Below are 13,279 nucleotides of genomic sequence, written 5' to 3' on the forward strand. Positions count from 1 at the left end.
TTTCACAAGACAACAAAAGCAGGCTTGAGCTATTGAGAATCATAAGACACAGTCAGAAATCAGATAATGGAAACTTTCTAAAATAGACTGTAACAGGAAGCAACAGAATTTAGGGGAAATTTGGTTCATTTTTGGTTGATCACGTGCAAACAATACCAACGGCGAGAGAAAGAAACAGCCGTGGCTCATTTGTACCGTTTTTGAAATGTTAGATAGTTGGCATTTATCAGCAACATTACAACCAACCACAGACTAAACGGTCAGACGCTTTAAGCAACCAATAGACAGAGAAGGAACAGGTGTGGTTTTAGTAGAAGAACTGAAGATGTGGAAGAGAGGCTTGGTGAACCATGAGGAGATAGAAAGTGTGATAAAATAGTATTTATTTCACAGACATACAAGGACAGGAAGAAACAAAAACAGCTTATGGTGATATCTGTCGTACACATTAAGCAAAATTAAAAAAAAGGACTATATACATCTGAGAATGGATGCCTGAGTGTAATTGGAGTTATAAGAACTTAAAACAACAGGCTCCATCTGCCATCACATACTGCAGAGGAACATAGAAAGACTGAGAATACCACAAGCGTGTCCACAAAAACAGGAAACACCACAGAGTGAAAGAGAACGGTGGCAATTGATAGTTCCACACTACACAGAAAAACAACAGATCACTTTGAACCTCAAACACAGGATGGAAAACAGTCACTGATACTGCACAAGACCCACATTAACTCAGTCTCATGGTTTAGAAAACGTGAACTAGCAATGTCTTTGAAAAATAAATCACAAAAATGAATTTTTATTTTGCTGTTTGGACCAGAAAAATATGAACTTTGTTGCCTGTGAAACCCAGCCTTTATGACAAAATGTCTCTCCACGTGTCAGTTAAAGTACTTTCTTTGTAAATGACTACCATTATTTGTGTAGTATTTACGGTGAGTGAGCAGGTAGCCGGCTCTTTATCTTGTTTAAAGTCACGTAACGAAAACGTACAGGTTTTTGAAAGAACGGACGAGCATTGAAAGAAATTATCTGTGACTTAATATTTGGAGGTAATATTATGATTAAAAAAACCACATACTTACATTCATTCATTACTGGCCCATCCATTGCTAGGCAACAACTTTAAAATCCAGTTAAAAAGAATGAATAACGGGTGTAATTTCGACTGTTTAGGTTTTGTTAACAGACCATTTAGTTTACACAAGCTCTAAAAGTTCTGATATCCTTTTTCTAGCTCACACCCATCTGATATCTAGCTACACACATTCCTCTGCAATTCAAACAGAAAGTAAAATATCAGTTCTCTGTCAAATATTTGAAAATGAAACAGTTTCACTCTCTTTGTGAATGTTGTCACAGGAAGAGTTGAAAAAAAAAAAAAGTTATCTGACTGCAAAGAAATGAAGTGATGATGAAAGTTAAGCAAGTAGGATGAAGATGAATTCAGTAAACACATTGTCCATACAGTAATCGTACAGTAACACAGCTTCATATAACTGGGTAGAAAGACAAATACACAAATGCTGGGAAGGTTCTCCAGACATGGATTATCCTCGATCACTAACACTTTTCTGTGGGAATCTCCCTTCACTCACTTTTGGGATTTTACAAATTCTATCTGGAATAACTGATTCTACACAAACCTCAAATAACAATATAATCTGACTAGTGACTGAATATCTATTACCATTTGCTCCTAGATTCCTTGTAAGAAACATCTGATTGTCCAATTGAATCAAATGAACTGTAAAACTGCTAATTTGTCTAGTTATTACAAATTAACACAAGAGTTAAACCATGTCTGCGAAACTATCCCAAAGAAAAAAAAAAAATTCTCTACATATAAACATCACTTATAATGACATACATGAAATGTATTTTTTTGTGTGATATACAATAATATACAAAAAAGCTTCAACTGGATTCATGCATAATATGTGGAGCTAGCTTGAGAGAACATACAGTTGTCAAAGCTGAAAAAGCTTGACGTGGATGCACCTTGTGTTTCTAATACCAACTACACAGTCAATCAATCAATCAATCAATCAATCAATCAATCAATCAATCGGTTGATAACTACACAGCTTTGGATCAACAGAATATAACCACCAGACCAACAGAAAGAAAGAAAGAAAGAAAGAAAGAAAGAAAGAAAGAAAGAAATATATATATATATTTAATGCGAGCGGCCCACTCAAACAGTAGAGCCTCTCACTTCCATCTGTTGCAGAAAATTAGCCAGGACACAACGTTTGTAGGTGCAGCTGTAAAAAGCAAAACTAAAGCAGATATACTGAACTAGAGGTATTTGGGGCTTTTCATACGGTTAGCACTGGCCGCCCAGAAATCATTCATTTTCAATGAGTCGGTGGGACATGAGACACGAGACAGTGAGCGAGAGTCACTCTTGTTGATCCGCTGAGTTTGTGCTACTCTCATGTACGCACCCACCAACCGACAACATGCTCCGATTCGGCTACATAAACTCGCTGTCACAGTAAACCAACAGCCTGCTGATCATGGAGACAGTCGATGCTCAGCTACACCAACACTCTGCTGCCGCCGTCCATAGCTACCGATTTGTGTCAATCACCCAGTGTCCTCCTGAACTTGACCGTTTCCCTCACAAAACATTAAATATCGCCACCACACCAAAACTACTCAACATTCATTCTAACTGACTGTAGTGTAAGCTTACTGGGGCATACTGTTTCTCTGTTATGTAATGTGGTGTACAAGAAGTGATGCTACTGAATGTTGCCATAGTAACTGCCTACAAAACATTTCATTTCTGTCCCTGTTTTCTGAGGAAGTGGTGACGGTAGCAGTGAGCCCACTCACCATGTGAAAAGAACCCCATGTCAAAGTTATTGTGTGCTGCATTAGTGACCCTGCAGCACTTTCTGCATCCACTTTCACTCCCATCTGACACACAGTAGCGCTTTCTACGAGACACCCACAATGTCTGAGACTAGTTTCCCAAAGGACTTTTAGGATGATTATTCGTCATATTACTTGCATTGACAGCAAAGTGCTTATATCTTTTTATTTTAGTTAGCTAACCTTACCCCCCAATATAAATAAACCATCTTGTTATCATGCATTTCTACCTTTAAATCTAGAACCTCTTTTCCCATTTCATCAGTAACATTACTTTTTTGTGCAACTGATTTCTAATTTAACACATTATAGCCTGAACATTTGACTAACATTGGCAAACATTAATAAACTTCTGGGTCTAGTTAAATATGCCTCCTATTGCCTTGTTGTTCCAGAGATTCACTGGCCAACCCCAAACTATCAATTTACATGCAAGTCTTCAAGTTAAATGATTGTTTCATCTTTTATCAAGCAAGTGCCAAATATTTGTCAGTTACAGCTTGTCAAATGTGAGGATTTGCTGCTCAGTTTTATATCATTGTAAATTAAATATCCTTGGCCTTAGTAATTTGAGGAAGTCACCTAAACCTTCAATTTTGACCTGGAATTTTTCTCTGTCTTCGGATATAGAATAAAATAATCCACAGATTAATTGATAATGGCTATAGTTGTTAGTTCCAGTCCTATAGTGGACACTTTCCTATTAAACATGCATTTTAAATGCAAAACAAACACTATACTGTAAATGCTAAGAGAGATCCTAAAACATTATTCAACTATCTGTGCCATCCTGATTTTGGAGTAACTTAACACCCCTTGAAAGTCTCACTCTTGCTGACCTCCAATGGTTCAACTTCTCACCTTGTTCCATTGATGGAACGGTGTACTCCAGGACCCTGTGACATCACTGTTGGGTGTGGTTACCGGTGCAACAAAGCATACTTCTGACTACACCCAACCACACCCAGCACTTTCAACCAGAGAGGGCAGCAGAACCCTGCTTTTCAGCCCAGTGTTAAGTTCCTTTCTAAAGGTTGTCTGTGTGGATTTTAAAAAGGAAATGTAATTGTCATCCCTCAGATAACAATCAAGGTTTAACCTAAAGTAAGGATATCGTATAACCATCAAAAGTGACCTGAAAAGGAAGTTATTGGGGGTTCTATGGAGTCTAGACAGGACAGCTGAATAATATTAATTAATACTAATATTTAATATTCTCTAGTGAGTTAAGTATCTATGTAATGTCTTAATGCTGGTGGTTTGTGAAAGGCCAGAATCTCTTTACTTATCTCTCTCTTTCTCCGCATGTGTGCTTTTCCTTCACACACATTCAGGAACAGTGGATGGATAGAAAGAGGTATAGCAAAATAAACACATGTACAACAAAACAAGTATATCATGCGACACAGAATCACATGGCATAAAGGAAATAAAGTCTAACCCAACCCACCCACCCTGGACCTTATTCTCCATGCCCATCCCTCATTTCAAGAGCCAGTAACCGGTTGCCCCTCAGCTGAGACCATAATGCCCGTAGTTGCTGCTTTGGCATCAGACGCACACAGAGAGACTGGCAAAAGTTATGCTTCCTTCACAGCATTGAGTCGGTCGGTCAGTCGATGTAATAACAGACTTCTCACAATGAATCTAAAAAAAAAATTCAAATAAAACAACATGAGGAGTTCTGGGTGGGAGAAGAGAGGCAAGTTGTCCCAGAAAAGCCTATGTTCTCCTGATTGGCAGCTGCACTTCCTTACTTGTTACTCAAAAGTTCAAAATAAACAAGGTCATTCCTCTCCATACAGGCTGAGGAGTCAGCCCACCTGAAGCAGCATTGGTTGAAATGTCCAGACGCAGTGTCGCTCCTTCAGGGAGTGAACTGCAGTGAAGTTGCTGAAGTGAACGTAAAGTAACAGAGTAGGGTCTGTTTTCCCTGTCCCAGACGACAGTAGGCGGAGTCTGCTGCTGCATTATGGGTAGTGCAGTTAGATGTGACCACTGAATATGTCCAGGGACATCTTGCAAAACGTACCCTTCAGTCAGCTTTTATACACTAGGTAACTTTATCCTACTCCACAAAGTTCCTTGTATAGTCCCTGTTGTCCTGGTTTCTGGATGCATTCTGGTTAGTGTAGTTAAATACGGACGGCCAGCATTCTACAGTGGTAAAGGCAGGGGCTGACTCTTGGGAGGAGCCCTAGAACGGGCTGATGAGGAGACAATGCTTGAAATCAACCTGAGAGACAAAGAGAGGGGAGAAGAGAAGAGGAGGAAGAACAGAAAATAAGTTGAGCAGAGAGGTTAGGGAAAAGAAGAGAGGACATCAAGGCCACTTTATAAACATGAATAAATCATAATGTAATTGAGCACTGCCTTAAAAGCTCAGATTTAAATAACAGAGCTGGATGAGAGATACGCAGGCATATATAATCTGTGTGTGTGTGTGTGTGTGTGTGTGTGTGTGTGTGTGTGTATGTTAAGCTTATAATCACAAGTTGGCTGGCTATCTGAAGGGTTGTCAGTGTGTTGTTTATAGCACCACTTTGAACCATTTCAGTTCTTACTAAGGCAGCGTTTTGCCATGTTCTTCTCACTGGCTTTGCTCCCATTTGAGGGCATTTTGTGGCAGTGTTATAAATCTGAAACAAGTGACACTTAATAAGGATTTTAATTAGCTACGCCACAGAGGCTGTTCACCATCCAGAGGTCTAAAACTATCTGCCAAACAAGCTAAACTAAGAACACAAACACGTGTGGCCATCAGTGAGAACTCAACATAGTTCGTAACACATGTGCAACGAGACAAAACGCGAGAAGAAGTTTTCAACCGACTCAAAACTCAAAACAAAACTAAAAAATGCTCAAGATGAAACAATGTCTGCGTATACGTGTGTCTCACATTAGATTGGCATGGACTTCATCTTGACCATAGAGTTGAGTTCCTGTTTGGTCACATGATCACGCCGCCTCTGCCTTACCCTGCAAATATAAAACAACACATAAACACCAACAAAAATGTCAAAAATGCCAAAGCTCTTTGAGAAAAGTCTTACTCAAAGAGTAAGAAAGAGAGACAGGCCACGCAGCTGTGGCCTGTGGATGTGGGATACGTGTGTGTGTGTGTGTGTGTGTGTGTGTGTCTTACCACACGACAAAGATGAGGGAAAGGACGGTGGTGAGGATGACCACGGAGAACAAAACCAGCAGGATCACCAAACCCAAATTACCTTCATCATCAAGTACAGGATCTGAATGGGAAGAGAGAGGGAGAAAACAACAGGGGGGGTCAACAAAACAAGCAGGGGGGAGCTACAGAGAGAGAGAGAGAGAGAGAGAGAGAGAGAGAGAGTTAAAGCAACAGAGAGGAGAGTTGAATCACAGATGATTGTAAGATCGAGCGGGAAATGGAGGAACAGATGAATGATAGAAGAGACAGATGTTAAAAGTTGTAAACCCAAAATAAATACGGTTAAGGAAGATGTCTTGTAGTAACTCATCAACAAAAGAAAAAAAGATGCATTTCATATTTTTCTTGTTTAACATCTTTGTGTGCATCAGACAAAAAAAAATAAATGAAAAAAATAGTGGTATGTGTGTGTTCTCTGATTTAATTACTCTCTGGTGAGATGTTAATTTTACATCAGTCATTACAGCTTTCACACAAACATGCATTTATCATACTGAGAGGAGTAAACAACTCTCTTTGAAAGCAAAAACGTACACACGCCCACACCGACAATAAAATGCAAAAAAACACTTGGTATTCAGTAAAAAACGATTTATGGGCACATCTGCAAATGACACACACACACACACACACACACACACACACACACACACACACACACACACACACACACACACACACACACACACACACACACACACACACAGAGAGAGAGACAGAGACAGAGAGAGACATCTGGTTCACAGCAGACGAGCTAAAAGAAATTTGACGGCGTCAGTCACAGCGTCTTTCAGCTTCTACTCTACTGCCAAAACTGTGTGTATTTGTCTCCCTGTGTGCATGTTTACAAGTGTATGTGTGAGTGCATCTTGCATGTGCATAGTTTAGATGTGCATGCTTGCAACTGCAGACTGCTTCTTCTTGTGTTTTTGCCCATGTATATGAGAGCTGCTATGTACTTAACTTTTCATCCAGGAACAGACTGTAGAAAACGTAACACCCTGCAGGTACAATTTACTGCAGTTATATGTAATTTGGTGATGAAGCCAAGCACGAGGTACTTGCACTGTTCTATCAAGACTATAATAACGTTAAATAATGCTTTATTGCTGCATCGACAACTGATGTGGCCTCTTGTTGATGCCAAAATGGTGTCAAAATACACTTGTCCTACTGTTTGATTAGCTATGATTCACATAGTCCACTTTATCAGGCTCAAACCGAGACTAAGGATATACACTGCCATGGTTGTAAACAAGCAAAGAACTGTCTCGTCTCACAACTGATTTAACCTTTGATCAACTTGACTGTGTTAATAATATCACCTCAATGAGATAATGGATGTTTTGGTTTTGAATATAATGACATGCTTTAGTGGGTGACTCTGAAGCAGTTCATTTCAGGGACTGACATGCTCTAATGCTAGCAGAAGTAAAATTATTAGTTGTGGTAATAGTGATACTCTCAATAATAGCAATGTAGTTGGATGTACTAAACATAGCAGTAATAATTGCAGTAATAACAGTAGTAGAGTGTCTATATGTTTAGGATTAGTAGTAATTGTAACAGCAGCAGCTTTGGTAATTGGAGCAGTAAGAACAGTGGAAGAAGTATCAGAATCATAGTAACAGTAACGATTGTTATTGTACTGCTGAGCTACAACATACACATACAGCTCCTGAATACAATCACAAAGTGATTATCATTTGAAGATACATAGGAGTCTTACTGTGTGACTTTGCCGTGGAGGTCTCAGGTTTTGTGTTGAATGGAACAAAAAAGTCCTCTGGATCCTCTTCAGGTTGTGGGGTGGTGTACACTGCAGTACAAACAAACACACATGTACAGAGAAGTGAGTAACAGTGACTGTGCACAAAGCACAAAGTCTTTTAATAAGTTAAAGGCTACTACTAATCTAAAGTGATAGTGCTAGATACAGTACACTGTGTGCAAGAATTTGATGATTTTAGTAGTGACAACTTTCTCTATGTAGGTGTCAGTCACCTTTATCTCCCCAATCAAAAAATAAAGTGGCTTGACTAATAATTGAAGTACTGACCTTCCCAGGGCTGGACGAGAAGCACGGGACTCCATTCACTCCACTGGCTGTCAGAGTTCAACTCGTCTCGGGCTCGAACCTGAACCTGGTGGAGGTGGCCAGCCAGTGCGTCAAATATCACGACTGGACTCTCCTGAGAGAAAATCTGATTGATGGAGAAAGAGAGAGGAAGGGGAATGAGAGCACAGGAAAGTAGCAGTGAACAGGCAGAACAGCTGATGTTGTGATGGTGGTATGAAAGAGTAAAGAAAGTTCAAATAAGGAAACAGCTCTGTGGAACTGCATTTTTTTCAGAAATTAGATGACCACTCATCTGCTACATGCAAGATTTGCGTTAAAAAGGAAAGCACAACTGTTGTGTTTACTGACATTCTTATTGCTTTTTATTTCCTATGTTGGGACTTTATTTGAAGACCAGTAAAAACTTCTTCACTTTATTTGATGAGAAGTCAACAGAACAGATGAAATATATTGACTGAGGATTCAACAAAACCACACTTTAAATGAAGTACTTCATGATGTTCATGAGGAATGGTTTCTGGTGGAGACAATGTCTCCAAAGTGTCCTTCAATATTAGAAAAAGAAATTATTTGACCCGATGATTTTTGCTTCAACCTCATATTTTTAGTTCTTTCTTGCTTTTAGTAATATTTGCTTTGATTGGCTTAGGTTACAAAAATAACCACCAGTGTTATTTAGGTGTGACTTGTAATCACAGTAAGAAAAACAAATGATTCAGTTTGTCGTAAAATGTAGGAAACTACAGTTGTATTGCACTCCCCATCAACACTGAAATGAAATCTTTAGCCTAGCTTACTGACCTCTGACCAGTACATAGAGCCCAGTGGCCTGTATCTTATATGAAACACAAGGGGGAAAGCATCATGCACCGGCCAGGAGGAGGGAATGTTCCATGAGACGATCAGCCTCTTTGAATAGCCTTCTAGCTCCTTCACCAACACTGACTGTGGAGGGTCTGGCTTCACTGCAAAGAAGAAAGACAAGAAAGAATGTGAGATATAGTCACAATTATTTCCACTATGGTTAGCATACTATTTAAAAGACACAATTGAGAAGAGAAGGAAGGGAGGACGAAATGTAACACAGAAAACCAAAGCACCTGTTCAGATATACGAGTAAATGCTCAATTTCTTGAACTGGCTTGCTTTTAGAATCAGTTAATTTTGTTAACAAAAACTATGATGAAAAAGTTCGCCAACAACCTTTTTCCCATGACGAGGAAGAGACAATGACGAGGTAAAGATAGATCTTTGACAATAATAACCATGAGTAAACGTAGGTTTTGTTTTCCTTGACGAGACGACAGGACGGGACTAAAATATTAGTGGTATTAGTGGATATTTTCCCCCAATAAGTAAGTGACCTGCCAACTTTATATATTATGATATACAAATGTCAGGGCTCTCTTGTAGTGGCAGTGGGAAGATTTAGTCTAAAAAAAAAAACTGGCAAATTGTTCCCAACAAGTTAAATAATATATGAAAACCAGTAACCTTTCATTACAACACTGTCTCTGTTTTTACACACACACACACACACACACACACACACACACACACACACACACACACACACACACACACACACACACACACACACACACACACACACACACACACACACACACACACACACACACACACACACACACACCATTCTTCACATCTTGTGAACAAAATTTGTTGGTCCATACAGTCATTTTTTACAAACTGTGTGTCGATTAATTTCTATTTAAATTGTAACTGGTCTGCTGTCTCGGCCAGGTCTCCCTCGGGAAAGAGATTTCAATCTGAAGGGAATTCTTTGTAAAGGTAAAAATCTGAAATAGCTGGCAAAATGAACACCGTATAGAGTGTTTTTTTTTTTTTTATTAGTGCTGTCTTTTATCTGATGAGTCACCTTCTGTAGCCACATATATAGTCAAGCTTCCTTAAATTACCATTTTTCTATGCATATATCACCTTGCTGTGAATAGCACTAACCACTAATTCTCTGAATCTCTCTTTATCTATGTTTTAAGCACATTTATAACCACTGTGAAAAGAAATCAGAGGTTGAAAAAAACAAGTGACAAACATTCAATAGCTCTGAAGGATGCTATGAATGGCTCTGCTCAAGAGCGACAAGAACGTCATGCGGACAGAGAAGCAGCAAAACAAGATAATTGAGGTCATTATATGAGGACCGAAAGGGCAGTTACAACAGCAGTCTGGAAGAATTATGTTCTTAGAAATCATGACATTGTGTGTGTGTGTGTGTGTGTATCTGTGGGTGTGTGTCTTTACGTCTGCATATTTGAGCTTCCATGTGCATTCATTGATGAGTTGAGTGTCTAATAAATTCATGTACATGTGAAAATCTGTGTGCACATGGAAATTTGGAAAAGTGAATGCTTCTTTTACTTCTTTCTATAAGGACATTATTTTAGAAAAAGGAATGAGAGCATACAATGGAGGTGCTTTTGAAGCATGGATCTAGTACTGCTGAAGTGCAAGATTTGATTTAAAAAAACAATAATAGAGAACGTCAGCAATTTTGCCAGCCAATCACAACAGTAGTTTTTGTTATAGCCTGTGTCAGTATTGGGTGTGGAGCACACTTGAAACAAGAAATGTCACTAATGTGATTTATAGACATACAATCATCATACAAATGTGTCACTAAAAGAAAAAAATATATTTTAATAACTTTTATGTGATCTTACATAGTACATGTAACCTAAACTGGACATATGTTGCCTCGGACCCCAGGCCATTGGTCTCGATGATTCTCAGGGTATGGATGGGCTGCCAGAAAGCAGGGTGATATATGTCACAGTGCCTGTGGGCGACGTTTAGGACGCATGGCCTCCAGTCCTGGCCATTCCCCCTTTAAAACAAGACAAAACATGGTCAAGTGTTGCATTCTGTTGGGTAACAGACAACTTCATTGTGTGCTGCTGAACTGCAGAAAAGTTTGAGCAGTTTGAGAACCACTGCTGTAATGTGTTATGGTTATAAGTTTCCAGTGCCGAGAGGAAGCAGGGAAGGATAGACACGGTTCACATTGGGATACGGACTCGCAGTATACACACTACATTCAAAATGTCACTCTGTGGCACATGCACTATATTTAGCTTCTTCATAGCCCATTCTGTATGTGACCTTGGGCGTTACGGTTTCACTTGCAGTAACCCAAACTTACCTGAAGGAGGCATTGTACTTGGCTGGCAGGAATGTCTTTACCGATTCCACCCAGGAGCAGCGAACATGTGTGTGATTGGGCACTTGACAGGAAATGCTCAGCAGCCCAGGGGGATCTGGGAACAGGAGTCAGACAGATTTATTTACATGACAGACAGGGAGGATTTTTGTGCGGACCCTATTAAATGTAATATTTTCAAGGCGTCTCTGTCTTGTCCTTGAGTCTAAAACGAACAGCTCTGTGGCCTGGTGTCCCTAACATGAACCAAAATATTTCTGGAGAGGCTTGGCCAGTACTATGGAAAACTCCCTGTCCCTCAGAAGGAAGCCCACTTAGGGATCGCTTCCTGGTTGAGACATTTACAGGAAGTGAAGGGCTATGTCTGTGTCACAGCTGATAAGACCCATTTCCTCTGAAGACCAGTAGTGCTATTCTGATTATCATTGTTGTACTAAGATGTCTTGTTATAACTCAGAGAGAAGAAACTCATTCATTAAAAAAGGGAGACAGAAATAGAGAGATGAGAAAGAAACAAAGAGGAAAATATGTTGAAACTCAATTATGAATTATCCAAAGAATGAGCTGAACTGTGAGGGATAGAGATGCATGGATGGGACTAAAACACAGGGGACACGGGCATGTTCCTGCTGCAAAAGAGTCTTTTTTTAAAGCCGCAGTCCCATGTTGAGAGACTAAAAGTATGGCAGAGCTGTTAAAAGTATAATAACTTCTAAATTAAGCGCTGTGAGCCTGGACAAATCACAACAACACTTACAGCCCAGGCTGAGCTTGACGGAGTGGAGGAGGAGCCCCCGGTTGTCATAGCAGCTGTAGTTGCCCTGTGCTGAGTGGTCGACGTGCAGCAGGACTAAGCTCCCATCTGATGTCACTTTGTGCCATGGCAACGCTGAGCTGTGGTTGAGATGCCACGCCACAGGTATCCTGGTCAGGAACATGTTAGAGGTTAGTTATTATGCTGGGGAGGACTTCGCTCTATCACAACTTTCATTTAAATGATACGTATGGCATTATTCATTTTGCTTACGGTCAATAAATCCCATATTGTTTTGGCCAACAATGGGAGGTTATGGCACAGTAAGATATATCACTCTTGGGCAACACACACACACACACAATACCCATTATTAGGATCAGTTATATGTTGGGTTTGTCTTTTCATTTGTTGACAATACACTTCAATTTTACATATAGCATCATATTTGTTTTTATAGTTAGCTGATGTTCCCTTCCTGTACTAATAAAGTTGAACTGTGTTTGGAATACACTGACTGAGGCACTGTTCGACCCTTTGTATCACAATAAGTTATCTACTGATGGGGCAAAAATGTCAAACCATCATTAAAACTAGGGATGTCCCGATCTGATCAAGGCATTTTTTAACTGATCGTATTAGCTATATTGAGCTTTATTGAGCTGATCCAATCTTTTGTTTTACGTCAGCTGTCACACAGCTGTTCGTCAACTCTCTTTTCCCCCATTCTGCTCTGTGTGTGTGTGTGTGTGTGTGTGTGTGTGTGTGTGTGTGTGTGTGTGTGTGTGTGTGTGTGTGTGTGTGTGTGAGAGAGAGCAGGAGCCACCCCCTCTGCTCGAAGGAGAGCACAGTAGCAATCCGACACAGCCACAGCAAGTGCAACAAATGCCACGCGAACAAAAAGCCAATAAGAGTAATTAATTAATGTAATCTGCGCAAAAGATGTAGAGACAATGGGAATAAACACTTTAAATACAGTTTATTCAGGTAACTCTGGAGAGAGAAACTCCCTTCAGACAGCAACAAGACCAAAAACATTACAGAGGGTTTGTTAAGCTGTTATATACTTTATTGTGTAAAAAATTAAAACATTAAGTAACGTGATGCAATCGATATTAAATGACTCGGATTTGATCTGGGGTTTAAAAAACCTAATTAAACATTTTC

At 39.7% G+C, this 13,279-nt stretch overlaps 1 protein-coding gene across 1 annotated transcript in view; it reads right to left on the reverse strand.

The window, feature by feature from the left end:
- Positions 1–366: 366 nt before the first annotated feature.
- The window catches only part of il11ra (interleukin 11 receptor, alpha), a 47,852-nt gene continuing 34,939 nt past the window's right edge, over positions 367–13,279 (reverse strand). Inside the window, exons 4-12 of the mRNA XM_051413075.1 lie at positions 12,116–12,282; positions 11,341–11,455; positions 10,862–11,025; positions 8,958–9,121; positions 8,136–8,280; positions 7,806–7,895; positions 6,035–6,137; positions 5,789–5,868; positions 367–5,125 (exon numbers count right to left, since the gene is read on the reverse strand). Coding sequence (XP_051269035.1) covers positions 5,790–5,868; positions 6,035–6,137; positions 7,806–7,895; positions 8,136–8,280; positions 8,958–9,121; positions 10,862–11,025; positions 11,341–11,455; positions 12,116–12,282 — 1,027 coding nt within the window. The 3' untranslated portion in view covers positions 367–5,125; position 5,789. The remainder of the gene's footprint in view (positions 5,126–5,788; positions 5,869–6,034; positions 6,138–7,805; positions 7,896–8,135; positions 8,281–8,957; positions 9,122–10,861; positions 11,026–11,340; positions 11,456–12,115; positions 12,283–13,279) is intronic.

This window comes from Dicentrarchus labrax, unplaced genomic scaffold (genome assembly GCF_905237075.1).
Source record: "Dicentrarchus labrax unplaced genomic scaffold, dlabrax2021, whole genome shotgun sequence".
Lineage (NCBI taxonomy): Eukaryota > Metazoa > Chordata > Actinopteri > Moronidae > Dicentrarchus > Dicentrarchus labrax.